The following is a 20,233-nucleotide window of genomic DNA, read 5'->3' as shown; positions in this document are numbered from 1 at the left end:
TATAGCATAGTGCAGTACAGTGCACTATGAAATAATAGTAACTACTCATTTTTATGAAGAATGGCAAAATGGCCAAAAATGTTAATCCATTTATAATTGTGTAGCTGATAAAACTCAGACCATAATTTCTCATTCAGCTGAGTGCATTTAAAAGTCTATAAAGGCTCATGAGCCCATACATAGGTAGTTATAGCGCAACCAAGCCAATCTTTGCTTTACCATCCCTCTATGCACTCTGTTTCACTTTGTGATGCTGGGTTTCCAACATTGGGTTCTCCTGTACTTCTGTGTAAAATCTTTGAAATACTGTCTCAATCTAAAATGGGAAAATGCTCAAAAACATGCACTGGGTAGGCATCTGGTGGAAACTAATGAAGATGTTGCTTAAGTAAATCTTTTTAACAGGAACCAGGCATTCTCAGTCTCAATCGGTGCTCTAACAGACTGGATGAGACAGGGGGATGGATGGATTGATGCAGATTATCTGTTAACCCAGATTTTAAGGTCACCAAAGGCAGTGTGTGTTTTTCTTTTTTTAAACTGGCCTCATTTTGTGGCTTTAGGTCTTGATCTCTGAGGGGCTGGGTCTCTATGCCAAGGATCCCAAATTTGTGGCCTTTGCCAAGCGAGAAATCGCTGATGCCTGTCAGATGACCATCGACGAGATGGAGAGTGCCGCCAGCGATCTGCTAAGCCGGGGGAGCGGAGGGAACGGAGGGGGCGGGAGCACAGGCGGCTTCCTGAACCAAACGGACATGGGGCCCATGTACAGTGACGAGGAGCCAATCAGAAGCCGCGATGAGGAGGAGCTGGCAGATGAGATGACCTGTGTCACTTCTTTCTGAAAAGCCAAGGGACCAATCAGGAGATCGGGGAAGAGGGAGCAAGAGTGTGACTGGCCAATAAAGGCCATTCTGTGCTTGACAGCAACAAGGGCACGCACACTGCAGAGATGGAGCTCAGTCTAATCAAAGATCAGAGAATATGTGGGATCATCACAGTTAGAGGAGAAAAAGGTTAGATTTAGAGGAATATGTATTTAAAAGATTTTTTTAAATATATAGTTATGGCTTAAATATGCTGTATGTACAATACATAAACTGTACATATATACATATATATATACATATTTTAAATACATTTCAGCAATCCAGGATGGTTGGATTGTAGAGTTGACTTCAAAGTCAAAGAGGACAGAGAGTAATCGGAAAGAAGGAGAGGACATGCCAAGGGAGTAGACAGGCTGATGCAAAAGGAGACGGGATGCAGGGCAGAGAGAGGAGAGAGGGACACAACCTATGGATCACTGACTGAATGGATGCTCGGGGAGGCATCTTAACGAGAAGACTCATTCTGAACTATCTACAGGACTTCATGTTGTACATGCAATATATATGTACATATTTGTTTTTTTGTCAAGGAAATTTTGATTTAATCACATTGCTAAAGGGATTCTGCTGTTCTTGACCATTTGGCATATTTTCACAGACACACACAGGAGGGAAGGCTTTTTGTCTTTCTTTGCAACACACAAACAACACACACACACATACACATACACACACACACACACTCAATATTTACACAGTACCCCTTTGAACAGTCAACCTCTCTCAAGGGTTATGTACTGCCACTCACCAACATGCCAACCCTCTGTCCTGGTCTTATTTTGAATTGCCCATGAGGTCGCATCCCAACATTTGCATCACCAATATTTTGACTTGCATTGTTGTTGTTTTTTACTGTAACTGTGTGAAATTTTTACTTTGTTTCACTGTGTGTATGAAGGGCATGATTGGGTTTAGATGATATACTGTGGTTTTTGATAAGTCCCATACATACTTGAAGGGTTTATGAGATAGACAAAAAATGGATGCACTGCGTTTAGTCGATTTAAGTCATTTTGTACCAAATGTTGTCATAAACGCCATTTTGTATATTCAAGCGTATATTTAAAGCCAATTCATCATTCACCATCACGTAAGGAGCAAAAATCAGATTTATATCAAGTAACATTGAAACAAATGTATTTAAAATGTATTTACTGATGAATTACTATGTTTGTAAATCAAAATACAAAATTGAATATTTCGCTTGATGTGTCTGCTTCTGTCATGACATCACCACGACACATTTCACATACAGCTGATATCACATTGATGTTTTTGTTCCCAAGCAAGGAGGAGCACTAAGGAGGAGGAATGAATTTGTGTTGAGTGAGTGTAGGGTTAAAATATAGGTTAACATTAATACAAGCAGTGGAAAGTCACTTGTTAACTGCTTAAGTAGAAATGTTAGCCTTGTTAGATATGAGTATATAATGTGTAACTGAGTGTAATAACTCTCTGTGCAAGTCCTGATACCTGTTTCATTTAGTTAAGATATTTAAATGGCTTGTAATAAATGCCTTTATTATATAGTACATTCTTCTGTACCCTACTCAGAATACCCTCTTGCACAATTGGTTCTAAACTTATGTAGAGTATGTTTCTATTACTAGACCAGGAGAACAATTCAGGGTATTCTGTCATCACACAAAAACACAACTGAGACAGACCAAGAACAGGTCTATTAATGGAAGTGACTGGAAGACTGTGAGCTGTTATGTGGAACAGGAAGGCCACTGTCTCAGACCTCTGACCCCTTCAGAAAGTCACTCCACAGACCAGATGGCCTCAGCGCTGCCTGTTTCATCCCACTCCAGGTAGAAGGTAAAACCACGGCATCTTCAGGCACAAGCCTAAAGGGGGGAGTATATTGTATATTGATGGTCGGATCTGGGGGGGGGGGGGTGAAAAAGGAAAGGTGTTTGTGTATGGTTGCTCCGTGAGATGCTGTGTTAAGCTCAAGCCATTTGGAGTGGAGAGCTACTAATTAACATATTGACAGACGGAGCGCAGCGGCATTCACAGCTGGCTTCCTCATGGCGCCTTGGCATTGGGTGAAAAGGGCTTACTGTAATTGCCGGGGTCGTTCTTGTAGGGAAACAGCTCCTCAGTGACAGAGAGCCTTTCACTTCAAGTCCCTGAGCCTGTTCCATTGTGAGTCGCGTCCCCTGTGTATGAAATACCACCCCATATGTGTGCAATACAGCAACTTTGAAATTTTGCGGTCGAGATGTTTATCCGTTGAGTGAGTACAACTAAAACGACTAAAACAACGAATAGTAGCCTATGAATAGGCTTGATATCGAGTGAGATAACTGGTATCATTCTTCCATGGCATGACTCAAGTTTTGGAGGACATTATTAAGAAACATAAGGCAATACCTCATTTTATTATTCCAACACATACCTTAAATGTTAACACATGTGGATTTATCTATGATGTACACATTAATTATTTTCAGAGAGAAACTTTTTTATATTCCTGGCTCTTAACACAGCACCTGAGTCACCAGCTCTCTGTGGTCAGTAAATAGGGTTGTATGGGGCAATAGAAAACAATGTCCACATCATCGCCATAATTGTTCATATTTTTAACACAGAATCTTGGGGAGGTTTGCTAGAGCTTCGGTTGAAAGATACTATAGTGAATCGTTTGCCTACACCCCATGTTGGTCGTGGCTGCTGACGGACGGTCGAGTCATTCCTCTGCCCTCTGCGTACAAATGTCTTCTACCAGCTTGTGACGCAATCCGGCTGTTCCAGTGGATTTCTGTTTCCCCCACCAAAAGCGCTTCCCGTTGGTACGTCCTCCTCCCCCCAAGCATCTATTCCTCTTATCTACGAACAGGCGGCTAAGATGGATATTGCAAATCAGGTATGGCTCAGAATACGAAGAAAATATAGATGTTTGCGTGTTTTGCCCTCAATACGGATTGGTTTCATGTTAACTATATTTGTCTTGGCGCTGCTGTGTCGTTTGCGGTAATAATTCGCATAAATGTTAACAGGGATGAGGAGAACGTACCCTCTAGTGCTGTTGTCTGTTGACTGACATGTTCCATGGCTCAGCCTTCATGCTGTGTGATTCTAGATGCGTTAGGGTCCAAATAAATACATAGAAGGTCGCAATATAATAGTCGTAGTTGTGAATGTTACAAAATAGCCGTTTTGTACAGTAGAGCGGAATGTCAAAAATCAGGTATTAGCGACCGACCGTCAGGATGTCATTGAATCACTATAAAACGAATCCATTCGTTGGTAAATTTCGGCCATCTCATATTTTAGTTTTACGCAGCCAAAACATAACATGATGTGAAAAAATAGGCCATTTATATTAAGGTTAAGAAATGAATCTCTAACGGGCTTTTGAAAAAAGGCCTTACAATATGCAGATGCAATTGTTGAGATGGCTCTGTAAAATGGCAGCTGGTTATTATCCAAGCATCGGTGTATAGGCTCAGTCCTTCTCTAGTACGCAGACATTGCATAGTTGGCTATCTCATTCTGCGAATACGAATGTGTTTCTGATGTTTATTGAGGAGAAAGAAGTGTATTTATGAATAAACCGAGCTATAAGACCTTGACATTTATAGACAATCCGAACCCAGTCACCATCGCCAAAGATTTGGCTGGATTTCTTTTTTTTTCGGGTTCGTGTTTCAAGGAACATATTTAACTGAAATTGAAATTGAGTTTGCTTATCGATTGATTTGACTGTGATTCATTTATTCCCTTTTATACAAGGGATGCGCGAATTTACAGAGACCTACCTCTGGGGCAAGCTACGGTGTCGTGTTAAACCGCACCTTGCTACGTCACACTCCGTGAACACATAGGCTACCATATTCTAATGTCGGCGCATCTCATCACATAGGCTGCTTCCTTGCTTGCTAATTTGAAACCTACGAACAACAATCTTATCAATGGGTATTCAGGATGATTAACACCCTTTTTGTTAATTATGTAATCCATCATTTTGGCATATCTTATTTATTGCTGCATGCAGGGCCAAATGTATCCGCCATCCACAAGATGCCAGAGTAGCCTAATTAGGCAACCCAGCAAATCAGTTTTGTTGATTCGTTTATGTGGTGAATTAAGAAAACGCCGATTGCGAGTTATTTTGTCGTATATTCGATTGCAAGCTGCTAAACGGCGGTGTGCCCCCCCCCCCCACCCCCCCCCCGTTTTCCTAGTAGCTTTAGCCTGACGTATCCCAGTAGGCCAGGTAAACCTAGCTGTAACCTCTAATGCCTTTAAAATGTTATGTATGTCAAAGGAAAACGATAGATGCAAAAAAAAGACATGTCTTTTGACAATGGGAAATGAACACCTGGGTTGGTTAATTTTGTGTGTTGGTGTAAAGATGGAGCTATTCCACTTGACTTATTAAACACTTGCATTTCTCTCCTGACAGTTGGTTGCCACTGGGCAATTCAGAATTCTCAAAGTGCCCCTGGGCTTCATAAAAATCTTACAATGGGTAAGTCAAACCACTCAGGATAAACCTTATATGTGTACTTGTGTTAACTTGTGATTTTATGGATGTATGTTCTCACAATAGACTAAATTGGGTAAGGTGTGTTCTATTGCAGGTTGTCTGTAGGTTGCTTCGGATAAAAGCATCTGCTTAATACCAGTCCTTTACCTTTACCTTTGAAATAGGTTCCGTATTGGAGAACTACCTAGAGTTCTACCTTCGTCTTTCTTGAACATAGTAAGGCTCTTCCATAAGGACAAGCTAACTAGCCTTAGTATGTGCTTATGTGCAGTTCTCCTTCAGATGCCAACACAATTCTTAATTGAGAGGATCTACCTTTTTCCTAAGGATCTTACAAAGGTTCCTTTACATGCCTCTGTGGGGCCTTGCAAGGGATATATAAACATTAAACAGTATATAAAGAGCATGCTAACAGTTAGTCTATTTCATTTTTCTTTGATTTATAGTCTTGAAACTCTACATTGCCATTGTTATCCTGGTTGATTTTGTGCTAACCACTTAGCAAGCTCTGGAGAGTGCTTTAGGTTATGAGAAAAAGAAAGCACCATGTTTGAAAACCACATTAAACAATATCAGAATGCATGGGGTGCACTATATCAAAAGTCTCAAATCGGATAATATCACTGACACCTGAGTACAGATTTGCCCTCATTTCTTTTCTCCAAAAGACTGTATTGATGTATTTCTTCTCCTTGATGATGTGTGTTCACCAGGTAGCTCCTGTTTGTGTGTGAGAGAGAATGAGAGAGAGAGAGAGAGTCTGAGGCTTTGTTTATACACAGTGCTACTCATATTCAATATACTCAGCTTGTGAAACCTAAAACCAGCTACTGTCTCATACTGTGCCAGTTTTATAGATCAGACAAAGAAACCAAAGTAAACTGTGGCAGTAATCTTTTTCCCTAAGATGTCTTCCAACCCAATTAAAAATCATTACATTTTGTTTACATAAATATAGCCCTCTGTGGGGTTTTATTAGGCCTGGTTCAGGCCTACATTCATACTGGCAGCTGAAACAAAAAAATACCTCTTGTGGTTGTATGAAGACACTACACCAGGTGGTGCTACGATGCTCCTTCATGTTACCAATATGTCATATTAAATCAAATCAAGCTGAAGCTATTTTTACTCACAGAAAATTATATACAAATAATATTCAGCTGTGGATTGCTGAATTCCCATTTTGTGAACTGCAGTAGATATTACCGAAAACACTGTTGTTTTACTTAGGTGATGAGTAATGAATTATTTAATCACATTAATAGATACATTTATTTCAAAATAATGAACCTTTATTTTTATGCTTTCAGTATAAATATCACTGTCAATATCACTGTCACCAAAAAGAATCAATCACTCTTGAGCAGTCTCTCTCGCTATCTCTCTCTCTCTCTGTCTCTCTCTCTCTTTCCATGTCAGACAGAAACACACACATACGTGCACACATACTCACACCCCACACACAGACACACAAACAAATGTATACACATTGACAGTTATTGCCATCTACACACACACACACACACACACACACACACACACACACACACACACACACACACACACACACACACAAACACACATAGCACACAGTATAATTGGTGTGTAATTGTATAGTTCATTTTTAAAGAGGAGCTGTCCCCCCTCCAGTAGAAATGGTTGGCTCTATTCTCCTATCTTTGTTTCCTGTGACGCGAGGCCATTCCTGTCCACACTCCAAGCAGCCCACTACGACAGATGGTGGGCCATCTCTGTGAAAATTAATAGCTAGATTCTCCATTCAATCCTATCTAGGCTGCAGGCAAGGACTAATCTCCACGAGTGAGTCAGGCTACCAGATTTAAACCAGTGGTTGGGGGAAAAGAGGATATGCATATACATTCTGCCCCGCCTCCTTGATGTTGTTGGTTAGATTAATAGGAGGAACTGCTCATGTGTCGAAACACAAAGCATTTGATTTTCCCATGTCATTGCCTGAAAGCCATATGGGGAAGCTTCTTAGATTGCCTCTCAGTGACAGGAAATAGAGGAAATGCCATGGAAAAGCCTGGGTTCTTTTGTCAATATCTGGCAGATGGGCTCCCCCTACTGAGCTGGGTTCGGTTGGAATCCACTTATATCGCTTATATTTGTCATTATATGCCTTTTTCCCACCCTTTATCATGTAAGGGTTGTCCATGAGCATTAAGGCTACAATATGAAAGACCATCCCATAAACATTTGCTGAAAACACTGTTTTTATAGCTATATTTAAATAAGATTCACAATTACAGGTGAACACACATAATCAAAATGTGGTCGAATTATAATAGAAACCATTGTTCTTGCTTTGTGAACAGATCTCTGTTTCATTAATGTTATTATTTTCTCCTTTCTTTAGGTGTTTGCCATTTTTGCTTTTTCAACGTGTGGGAGCTACGAGGGGTCATTCAGGATGAGCGTTCAATGCAAAAACAGGACTGAAAGTAACTTAAAAATAGATGTGGACTTTGAATACCCGTTCAGGTTAGTATCACTCTTTTGTTCATCCTGCAGTTTACATCTACAGTGTTTGTACCTATGCTTTTATACCTAAAGATGTACCGACCACAACATTTTCAATAGGAAGACATGTTTTCCAGACAGTCTGTCTTAAGACAAATAAGGGTGTAATCTAGAACCTAGACAGGTTTATCAGCTTGTGGAAACCTTAATTCTTCTATGAAGAACAATTCAAGGCCTTTGTGGGTTCTTGAATAAATTGCCGTACATGCATTATCCTGAGGTGAAAAAAATATTTTCACTAATAAAAAGATTTTATGGTGTGGATTTTTGAAATGTAGTCATTGAAGCTTTTTATTTGAACACTATGAAGACTCTCTCCTCTCTAAAGTTGTACTGCATGCATACAGTTTGAATTAGAAATGTACTTACATCCCTTTCTTTCACCCACCATAGGCTCCATCAAGTATACTTTGATGCCCCAACCTGCAAAGGAGAGCAGTCTGAGAGGTTCTTCCTCGTTGGGGACTACTCTTCCTCTGCCGAGTTCTTTGTCACCATCGCTGTCTTTGCTTTTCTCTACTCCATGGCCGCCCTTAGCATCTACGTCTTCGCCTTTGAAAAGTACCGCGAGAATAACAAAGGCCCACTGATTGTGAGTGGTTTTCCAATTCACTGTCATGGGAGACAGCTCACAGAATCCTCCTTAGTCACAAATACAATTGTATCTTTTGCATATTGGCAGTGCAAAGAAGGGAAACTTCAATTATTTAAATATCTGTTGAAGGCCTAGAGAGATTCTATTGGATTCTGCACAATTATAGACCTGCTTATGGAAACACATGTACAAGCAGCATATCCAGTCACTGGCTAGTTTCGTTTGGGTTTAATGAAGAGAGAAGGTTTACTAGTGCTCTGTAACTTGTAAAAATAGCCTTAAATATAGTATAGCACACTAACCAAATACTGACAAGTTTATATAAAAAGCGAGACTGACTCAAAGGACTCAGCTGAGATCATCTAGCTTTTAAATGTTCTTGTCAACATTTGAGTCCAGTGCTGTTAACACAATAGTTTTACAGCCACATTTTCTCTAAATGGGCATGAACTAAAGTTGTGATTATTAGAGATGATGGTTTGTGCGGAGGTGGGAACGATGAGACATAGCTGGCAGGATACTGCACCAGATGGAGAAAGACTGCTAAGTATCTTTATGATTCAAATTCCACTTGCTCAATTTAGTTATGGTTCCTCCGAAACTATTCTTATTATTGTAAAACCTCGGTATTGGTACTGCCTCCTCTCCCAGATACTCGTCTGTAGCCTTCTATAGTCAATCTGAGAAGAACCTTGCCTGACCATGACTGACCAGCAAAAACATTGGTATTCATTTTCATGGACCCACCGTTCCATACATCGGTGAATGACCGTGAATGACAATATACCACTGCTAGACATATCTAGATAGTTTGACATAGTAGCATAGAGCAGCCATATCAGTGATGATTCAATTAGAACATTGTCCACTATTATCATTAAAATACCTATAATCCATATAATAACCACCTGTAAGACCTACTTACGTCATACATGTATTTGTTCTCTGTGCTAAAGAAAAACTGTGACCCCAGTAACTCTGACCCGTTTCCCTTTCAGGATTTTGGGGTGACCTGTGTGTTTACGTTCATGTGGCTGGTGAGCTCGTCTGCCTGGGCTAAGGGCCTGTCCGACGTGAAAACAGCCACCGACCCCGATAAGGTTCTGGAGATGGTCCCCTCCTGCGACCTGGATGGAAGCACCTGCAAAGAGGTCCATGATGCGAAGATGTCCGGCCTCAACACTTCCGTGGTGAGTCCGTCAGAACGCTGGTCTGTTCTCACTCCAGTATAGGGTGAGCAGATAGTATGAGCAGAGGAAGATGGTGTTTATTTTGACTGTCCAGTTCAGTTCCATACAATTTAGCTTGATATAAATCCATGATACCCTGATGACGGATTTTGATGATTGTGCTTAATGATGTCATATTTTAGATTTAAAGATTAGCATTAGGCAGTCTTGTTCAACATATCCAAATCACCTGTTTACCATTACGGCTTCCTGTGCTCTTCTCCTCCAGGCTTTCGGCTTCCTGAACCTGATCCTTTGGTTAGGAAATATCTGGTTCGTGTTCAAGGAGACGGGCATTGTCGCTCCCTTCATGCGCGCCCCACCAGCCCAAGAGAAGCAGCCCGCCCCCGACACCTTCGGCCAGCAGGGCTACGGCCAGGAGGGCTACGCTCAGCAGGGCTACCAGCCTGACTACAACCAGCAGCAGGGTTACAATCAGGGTGGCGAGTACGCCCAGCCAGCCTACGAGCAGCAGGGGGCGCCCACCTCCTTCTCCAACCAGATGTGAGCCAGCCAATGAGGAGACAGCCGGAGGATGGTGAGTCAAAGATCGGCGTAATCGGACATGCTCTCACTGCATGCAAGACAGGGTGTTAAGGCCATAGTATGTGTTATATAACCAACGGCTTTGTTTACTGTGTGGGTAGATTTGCTCTGTATGCTTGTGTACTATGTCATCATATTTAGTGTGCAGTAAATAAGTAAGAAAGAATTTGCATTGTATTTATATACAGCTTGTTTTATACGCCATAATAGTATACGCAGTGAATAGTATATCATGATATGTGCTATATTCAGATATGTATCTATCGGTTGTCTTCAACCTTCTTGAAGTGTGATTCACTGCTTGTTCTACCATGTTTCTTTGCAGAAAAGAGGTTGATCGTGTGATACGGGAGTGTGGTGCCTGAACCCTACCCACAATACCACACTCTTCCCTGTCTGTCTATTTGTGCATCTGTCTGTGGACAACAAGAGGGAGGGAGGGGCAGCGGGGGGGATAATTACTATCAAGGGGAAATGGGAGAATGAGAGGGAGAATTTAATGTGCTGTTCATTATCGTGGTGTAAACAAAAAAGAGAGTTAGGATCGATCAAATGAAGACAAACTTGAATACAGTACCAAAATATTAAAAAAAAGAACAAAAAAAACGAAATCTCAATGCTATATAAATTTTAAATTGATAATATTGAAAATAGTAATATTAAACTTGAGAGAATGTATTTGTCTGTGTTGTATAAATATCATTATGAACAAATAGTATATACAAAATTTCCTAAAGATGTGTATGGGGTTATTCCACTGTAGTTTGGTTCAGTTTAGAGCTCACTAAATACAGTTGTCTTTCAGCCCAAAAAAATGAGAACCTTAATAATTTCTACCTTCTGTGGTTTGGTACAGGCTCCCTGAGATTATCTGAAATTGTATCAGATTTTATACTTTCAAACTTTCTTCTTTTAATATCTTTTGTTTTGTTTTTTGTTTGTTTCATTATCTGCTCTGGTGGGATAGAGCATAGTACTGAAAGAGTATGGTGTACGTAAGCTGGAGAAAAGAAAACTAGTCATACTATCTGTCACAAGAGATGAGAATGAGATCATCAGCAGTGGCAGAAATCAAACTGGTTTAGGTGTTCACATTTTTTGTGTTAGTTACATTTATTTAGGATGGATATTTTCCTGTGTGATTCTCCAAGTGTTACTCTGAGAAGAAAAGCACAAACATTCTGACCAGTAAATTAGCATGGTTTGAGTATTTCCTTATACTGCGCTCCTTATGACTAATGTAGTGTATTGTTAGTGTTTTATGCAAGTGGATGACAAAAAAATTACAGGTATTTGCTTGTTTTGTGTGGAGACCTGACCGAGATAATCAAACTGATGTGTTGAGATGGTGTTGATAGTTTAGATAGCTGTGCCTGTTTCAGTTTTCAACACTTTTCCCTCTGCAGTACCCATTCCTCCCTGTCTCGCAGTGACAATTGAAACTACAAAGTACAGAGATCTGTTGAAGTCATTGTAACAGTATATTGTAGTGACATTCCATGAAGATGTAATATGAAAGTACCACCAATAGGATTATGTCAGTTACTATATGCAATGAAGAGTTGAGCCGTCCACAAATAAAACTGTACTTTAGATGTCAGCAAAGATGGTTGTGTTGCTTTTCTGGTTTTTTATGAGGCTGTGATTTCAATTCTGATGTTGTATTCGCCAAAAATGTCATCAAATAATGCAGTTATGTTGTAGATACTGTGCTATCTGAATTTTTCATGACATGCGTTCATGTATACGGTGGGTTTTAGAAGCCAAACTATAGTCGTTATCACTTGATAACAAAATATAGCAAAAGATGAATACAAAAGATGGAACTAAAATGAACTGATTGCATGCATGATCGAATGCATGGTCGCAGACTAATAGGCAATCTATTAATGTACACTGTTTTTGTCTACTAATATCAATAAGCATCTCCCACACTCCCAGTAATGGTCTTCGGTGGGAATCTTGCTAGTAGATTGGTCCTTGGCTTCCACAGGCTGATATCTGGATTGGCAAAGACATGAATGAGCATTCAAAACATGGTGTGGCCCAAATACTCTGCTGAAAGGAAATCAAGATTGAATTTTTATATTTTAATTTAGGCGTTACAGCCACTCTCTTCCCTTTCGTCGCTCTCACCGTCTCTCCTCCTCCTTTCTCTCTCACTCTCTGCTCTGTCCCACTCTTCTTCCTTATACAATATGCTATTCAACTACTCTGTTGTTAGTGGTGTTCAGTATGTCTTGTGATACTCTCAATGCCTTTGGGTTGTGCTGTATTTCTTGTGTATGATATATTATTAGCGTTAACAATGATGTTGATGACAATGGTCACAACCTTGCAGAAAAAACAATTCACTGAAATCTATCCAGAATTCTGTTGTATTCTTGCTCTGTGGAATCCACGAAGGAAATTCAATAAAGAAGAAATTATCCTGTTGAAAGTTCAATCTGTCGTCATTCAACTACAGTACAGTGGCCGGTAGACTATGGCTGCTGCAAATCCAAGCTAAGAGGTTCAACTTCCATGAAACATAACTTAAATCTACACACTTATCTACACAGGTATCCCTTTTATTGACTTTCATCTATTCGAACAAATCCAAGATCAGAGGTTCAACTTCCATAAACATAACTTTAAATCTACACACTTACCTACACGCTTAACCCTTTTATTTACTTTCATCTGTTCGAAACCAACATATGCTTTTAACATTTGGTAAATGGAGGCAAAACTGTTTTTGGCCCAATTACTGACATTATTACAACATCGACCCTTCTGAAATTGACAAAAAAGTCCACACATTCTTTTCCAGCTAATGTCCATTATGTTCCCTGTATGCTCCCTATCTTAAAATGTGTGTGTTGAGGACAAGGATAACAAAGAATGCATTTACATCACAGCTCACATTGACATCAACTGAAGATGAAAGGAACATAAAATAGTTACAATTGTATTCGTGTCTCTGTAATACACCACATTTACTGTATGTAACTGCCTACAGTAAGAGACAACAACAAAGAGCACTGTGGATTATGTTACAGTTTAAGTCAAACAAACATAAATAAATTAAGGTAAATGAATTTAGGAGCAACTTACACCCTGGGCTGGCCGGGACTCAAGCCCGAGCTGAACGCTTGGAGGCAGTGGTGTAGTCCAGGGTATACGCAGGTATACGGAGTATACCCACTTATTTTTCAGTCAGCATTGAGTATAGGCCAACCCACTTCTCAAACAGGGCGTTTATCCTGTGCTGTACGGGCTGCTTAAAAAAAATAAGAGGGAGGACCACTACACCACTGCTTGGAGGGGAGCGACGTTAACTACGGCACCACCAACACCCAGAATGTAAAAAGGTTACCTGCTTTTCACGAAGTGAATTTGTAACCCAAAACAAGTTTTTGTCATACCATAAAAGGCCACATAGTGGCAGCAGTGGCCAAAAATGAACCCATATCTGGCTTATAGCAGGAGAAAGGATTTCTATTTCACTCAATCTTCGTTCCCATGGTACTGAAAATGTTGTTAACAGTTGTCCAATCACAAGGGAGTATTTGATTGTAGTACCCAGTCTCAAATACCATTGGTTTAGAGAGGTTTTATACAAAAATATGTTTGACGTCGCTTCATTTCCAACATGGCGTACAAGTAAAGTGTATTAGCTCGATCAAGCTGTTCATCTTTGTTTACAAAGTACGGACAATGAAGAGGATAACGATGCAGATAGTTCAACTGGTGGGATGAACAGTGGAGAACAGGAAGAACTTGACAATATGTTAATGAATGATTGTGATTCTGATCAAGAATTGAGGTGAGATGCGTCTATGTTGACTCCTAAACGACACGCTGTTTATCCTTACATTACACTTTCCGCTCTTTTGCGCCATCAATATAAACATATTTTTTGTAACAATAAAGGCTATAACGTTATATTATTATTTAGAAGGGGTTATTGGAAGTTATTAGACGTTTTCTTAAAAATAACCGATGTGTTTCCAATGTTTTGTGTCCACGTGGAATGAAGTGTCATTCATGGATTCGTTCGTGTCATATGTCCCGCATTTAGGCCTAGATGGCGATACAAATTATTTTATACAATGCTATCACTTCTGTCTCATAGTTCTTTTTATTTATCTTGATCAACCAAAATAAATTATTATATATTTCTATACTACTTGGATTTGTGTTGTTATTTCTCGTATATAACTTTAGTTTGCTATGTATTATGATATTTCAGCCTAAACATTCTTCTTAGATCTATCTTGTGGTTGTTGATATTAACCTTGATCACTGCAATGAAAATCATAGATCAGTAAAGAGAGAAAGTAATTGCAACTTTGTCAAAGATCAATACATAAAACATGAATATTGATATCAATATTCATGTTTTTTGTGTGCTTATTTTCATTGCAGTGATCAAGGTGAATATCAACCACCACAAGACAAGTCAAGTTCAGGGAGTGATTTTGAAAATGATCTTGGGTCACCTCTGCAAAAACGTGTCAGAGGACAACCACATGGCAGAGGACAGCCACATGGAAGGGCTAGGGGTAGAAGAAGGGGGATCAGCAGGAGTGTAAGAGGCAGAGGGAATGTGAAGCATCTGGTCCTGTTTATGAAAATAAAAGCTACGATGACCCAGACACTACCAATATTCTGCCTCCCTTCCCTTTGCTCCACGGCGCCCACCAGGACACCATTTTCCTAATCATACCCTGAGAGGGACAATGACCACAGCGTTGGACTTTTTCAGGCTCTTCTTTACCGTTGAAATTATGAATGAAATATGCACATATACTAATGATTATGGCTGGAATTTGTTGGTGAGCAGGCCCCCTATTATGGCAATAAGGAAGGAGCCTGGAGCGAGACCAACCCTGCAGAGCTAGGCAAGCTTATCACTCTCTTAATTTACATGGGTGTTGTAAAAGTTAGCTCATTTCACAGGTATTGGAGTACGAGGACACTTTACCATGGCCTCTGGGCTCGTCAAATCATGTCAAGGGATAGATTCAAAGCCCTTATGGCATCTATGCATATTGTTGACCCTGGACAAGAGAAGGATGGCGATACATTTGCGCAAAGTGGCATATTTTGTTGCAAAATTAAAGCAAAGTGCCAGTCATTGTGTCAGCCCACACAAAACATCTCAATTGATGAGAGGATGCTAAAATCCAAACATAGTTCAGGTATTAGACAATACATAAAGAACAAACCCACTCAATTTGGCATCAAGCTTTGGGTTCTTGCTAATAGCTTTAATGGGTAGACTTGCGATTTCGACATTTATGCTGGCAAAAATGGTGGTCAGGTTATTGGACCAAATGGCCTGGGGTATGATGTGGTAATGAGACTAATTACTACACTTCTTAATCAAGGGTATCATTTATTTTTTGATAACTTTTATAAATCAGTTTTACTAATAAAAGATTGGTAAGGGGAGAGACAGAGACCTCCGATCCAGTACTTGTGAGGTCTCCGCAGTAACGGCTGCGGAAATCCCCTAGCTGAGAAGCAGCCAACGCACTCCTAATCCCTCTCCAGTCTAGCTACAGGTCACCCCACTCTTCACCGCCGGCAGCCCTAAGTAGCATGCCAACGGCACCCACCCGTCACTTTGAGTGCCGCTTGACGTGAGCAAACTAGTACCGCTTCCCAGAACCACTCACCTTTTGCTGAGGTCCTCTTTTATCAATGTTCTCTCCACAATGATAATGATCCACATTCACTATCTTTCATCAATGACCAGGTGTAGCCCCTTAATTAACACCGCCCGCTCTTCCCTCAGATCCCTCCCCCATACCAGAGTCATGTCAAAACATTCCTAAACTAATCCACAGTCATTTCATTACAATATCTACCCTCAGAATGGAATATTGGCCACCAGGAAATTGTGGTAAAGTCAGTTGCCGCTGCATGACTTAGTAAAGTGTTGGACGTGTCCTTGATGCGTTCTTAGTTAATTCCATGATAAAGAGTAAAATTATGTCCACAACTGAGGAAGAGCTATCTGGACAAGAGGAACAGTCCTAAACTAAGGAAGTCATGCTGTGTTAGACTTAGCTTTCCATTTGGACGTCATATGATTTCATTAAAAGGGTGCTCAACATTCTAGTCAGGCATATTAACCTAAAACACTTTAAGGGTCATCTTTTAATATTAAAGATACCATTCATCACTTTTCCATACATAATTCTATCATTTTTCAAGCTTTTTTTCCTAATATAAGGCATGTGGAAGATGGCACAATCAAGGCAGGAGGAAAGAACCACAGCAAAACATGTCGTAGGATGAAATTAAGTCTTGTCTCACGTAAAAGGAAGAGCTGAGAAACACCTACATTTTTGACTAGATTGCATTTGACTTCCCCTTGTGCCATAGAGCTACGTTCAGTCAGGTTCCTTGAAGATAGTTCAGTTAGGAAGTCACTATTTCTCAAGGGCCACATTCATCCACAGTGATTCCTGTACTGGTCTGGAATATAATACCACACGTGTTTAACCTCTCTAAAATGATGTTATTTGAGGTGATTAGGTACAGTTGCAACCTTGTTTTGGACATGGCTGAAAGACAGGTAGAAGAAGTGGAAAATGTTTGCAACTGAAATACATATTTTCCAAATACATTTTAATTTGTCTAATTTGGATGTATCATGAAAGACACAAAACTATAACTGTTTACTTAAAATGTAATGTAGTTATGAATAACTGAATAACAAAGGGTCATATTGAAAGGCAGGAAATGTGCAATTTAGGAACAGGAGTGAGTGTGAGTGTGCTGCAACCAAGTCAGGCCATTACTGACTACCGCCAAGCCAATGACCTTGATTGAGCTTTTCCAAATCTGATCCGGTCAGTGGTGGAAAAAAGTGTTTAACTTTGGCTTGAATGCATGCTCTATGGGTTGTTAAATTTGCTTTAAAAGAAGAGCTTGGAGGGCCTTGTAAGGGGTTGTTGTTCTTCCTTGTATGTTAGATATTGAACCTTGGACTTGAGTGACAGTTCTGATATAAAGACAAGTGACTGGCTAGCCTTCTAGCTTGCTAGTTCAGTATGTTACACCATTCTGCACAGTTGTGTTAATTGACCAGAATCTCACCTAACTCAGTCTCAGTCCAGCGAAGTAAGAGAGCAAGCCACTTGCGTACTCCCTTCTTATACTTTTTCTTTTACTTGTGTTCTACAGGTTTTCCCATATTAGGTAAGAAATGTCTCTTTGCTGCTAAAGTCTTACTTGCCACATCAGGCATGAGAATCACTCACCTTTCAGCGAAATTCGCCGTTTTGAAAACAAAATAGGTGACCTACGTGAATCGTGTAGATTCGATGAGTTTTGTTTTTGTGGGGGGGGGGGGGTTGGACATATTTTTCATATTCAGATGACATGTACATTTGTAAGCAACTAGTGCTGGCGGCGGCAAGGTGCTCAGTGTTGCCAGATTGGAAATTGCGTATCATATCAAAGGCTCAAAATGATCGTATTTGGAGGATAATGAATTATATCTGTCAACACTGGGAAAGTTTGACCAATGACAGAGCTCGCGCAAGAAGGTGGAACGTAAGTGATACCCTTTCCAAAACGTGTAAAGACGTAATAACTCATTTGTGAAAGACCCAGAGAAACAATAATATCTGACGAGAAAAAAATCCCGGACAATTTTGGAATCCGTGCAGGACGCATTTTTTTTTGTGTGACCGTAATGTTAGCATATAAAACGTTAAAACATGTGTTCGGTAACTTAACGGGATGATTCATTTCAAGGGGTATAACCTTCAGATACAAGTATGAAAAAGTTAGCAATGATGTGATTAGCCTGGTTACGAGATGGCTACGGTGTGAATAACTGATGGAGTAAGATAATTTAGCTACATTAACTCAAACGCCACGGAGACTCCATGTTCTAACTTTGAATCGCTCTGTTGGGGCAAAGTGACCATTGCAAAGGTGTTTGACTACAGACTGTTAACGTAGCAAATAATTCCTACTATTGCAGCCAGTCAACCTACAAGCCTTGCAGGTAAAACAAATCATGACGTCAGATGACCATTTTCAGTCTCGTTACCCAATACAGAGCAACCCTGAGCACTGACATGATAAGCACTTTGGTGACAAGAAAGGTGAGCATGGCTGCAAAGGGGACTCTTTGTCACATGGAAGGCTTCAGTGATGCTCTGCTCAAAAAGGCCAAGTCGCCAAGCTATGAGGCAAAGCAGTCAAGAGCAAGTGCCACTGGAAGTAGATAGATGGATACTTTAATAGGAGCTTAACATATATTTATATATATATATCCAGTTATTCAACATAATAAATCAGGGGCGAAAAAAACAATAGAATCATATTTTCTTGACAATAATTCCATAAATGAAAAGAGATCCTTACATTTTGCATCTTTTAGTACTTCTAAAGAGTATATGATTGTATTGCTTTTTTCGCCGCTGATTTATTATGTTGAATAACTGGATGATGCGAGTGCATGGAAATATTAACGTGAAGGGCCTCGCCAATAACATGTATTGAAATCTGAATTACATAACATTGTATTGGCTGTCAATCATGATGGAAGAGTAGACAAGTTAAGTTACGGCATCTCTCGTGGGGGCTATGCATTAAGCCATTTGTGATGCCCTTACCACATTGTGCCTCATATACTGTAAATGATAGACCCAATGACAGGCTGGCATGAAATGGCTTGCATAATACTAAGCAAGGAGGTTAAAATATTTTTTGACTCATGGCTGAAGGTAAGTTTCTCCAGCTCTCCCCAGGTTGGAAAAAAAGCATCTCAAACTGCATCAGATTGACGCTTTAAAATATGGAATATTTAAATTTTACTTTCAGGGGTGGCACGCCCCCAGACCCCCCCCTAGAGGGGTAATATCCTCCTCACCTTTTTCACCCCTTACCCGTTTTCATGCCTGCACATACATGTCCTCCTTCAACATCAGTTGTTCACCTCTGTCCTTCTTGTTCGTTAGCTCTACTTTGACACTCATGGCCCCAATGTAACCTTCCTGTTTTTTCTGCCTTGCACAATTCAAAAGACACTCAAGCACTTTTAAGCACACTCAAACACATGTTTTTTTGATTCTATTATTTTACTCTTCAAGCAGTTTCAGCAAACATACATTTTTTATAAGTTTATCAAAACATGGCCTAAGCCTGGCATGCATTAGGATTGATTCTTTGGCTGGCGGGTCAATGTCTCTGTGGCATATTCAACAGCATGATAAGTAAGGAAACAAGCTCCTTTGTAATAAAAATAGTCTCCTTTAAAATGCTGAATCACATCGTCTGTGGTTGGCTGAGACTCCATCAACTCACAGCTCCAGTTACTTCTCTGTAATGACAAACATCAGACAGTCAAAAATGGCACGATATCATAATGTTTCGTTTACACATCTTCATTTCCATTGCAAGACAGAAGACTTACACTGCATGAATTATTAGAGCAACCATTTGACAAAAGGAAAAGGGTAGATTTTAGAAATCTCAGCTACCTTAGACAATGATTATTGTGCTAACACCATTTTGTTGTGCTCCAACACCATTCATAACCAAACGAGCATCCTGCACACAATCTAAAAACCTGAAAGACAATGGAATGTGAATGAGTATCATCAACAACAATTTCGCACAATTTCGTTATTCAACCAAGTCCTGAATCAGACACATGTTGTGTTTGACTGAGAAGCTCAACAGCATATCGCTTCCATATGTTCTCCATTACAGCACATTTTCAAGAAAGTTCACCCGCAAAAATAGGACTAGCTCTTGAAATAAATCTGAAAGCTGATTTTGGTATATTTAGAGACCAACACCTCACTTTTCAAGGACACTAGAGCTACCAGAAAAGTCTTTCCATCACCCTCACTTGGACCAGCTGACAGCACTCACCTCTCCTGTTATGAGAGGCGCTGAGATGGCAATCAGGTGG

The 20,233-nt window shown here is 40.1% G+C and overlaps 2 protein-coding genes across 2 annotated transcripts in view; both read left to right on the top strand.

Moving 5' to 3' along the window:
• Nucleotides 1-845, top strand: part of cacna1fb (calcium channel, voltage-dependent, L type, alpha 1F subunit) — a gene marked incomplete at its 3' end in the record, with an annotated part of 39,106 nt that extends 38,261 nt beyond the window's left edge. Inside the window, exon 47 of the mRNA XM_080853800.1 lies at nt 564-845. Within this exon, the coding sequence (XP_080709926.1) occupies nt 564-845 (282 nt within the window). The remainder of the gene's footprint in view (nt 1-563) is intronic.
• A 2,899-nt stretch (nt 846-3,744) lies between these two features.
• On the top strand, nt 3,745-10,691 carry sypa (synaptophysin a; the record flags this gene model as incomplete). The annotated part of the gene is made up of 7 exons (XM_080853385.1): nt 3,745-3,762; nt 5,305-5,370; nt 7,769-7,893; nt 8,326-8,524; nt 9,526-9,717; nt 9,986-10,294; nt 10,628-10,691. The coding sequence occupies 6 exons, from the start codon at nt 3,745-3,747 to the stop codon at nt 10,262-10,264; spliced, it is 879 nt and encodes a 292-aa protein (XP_080709511.1). The 3' UTR covers nt 10,265-10,294; nt 10,628-10,691.
• Between the last annotated feature and the right edge of the window lie 9,542 nt (nt 10,692-20,233).

This window comes from Sprattus sprattus, assembly GCF_963457725.1.
Source record: "Sprattus sprattus genome assembly, chromosome: 16".
Lineage (NCBI taxonomy): Eukaryota > Metazoa > Chordata > Actinopteri > Clupeiformes > Clupeidae > Sprattus > Sprattus sprattus.
Note: the sequence above shows the minus strand (reverse complement) of the source record. Positions and strands in the feature narration are given on the sequence as shown.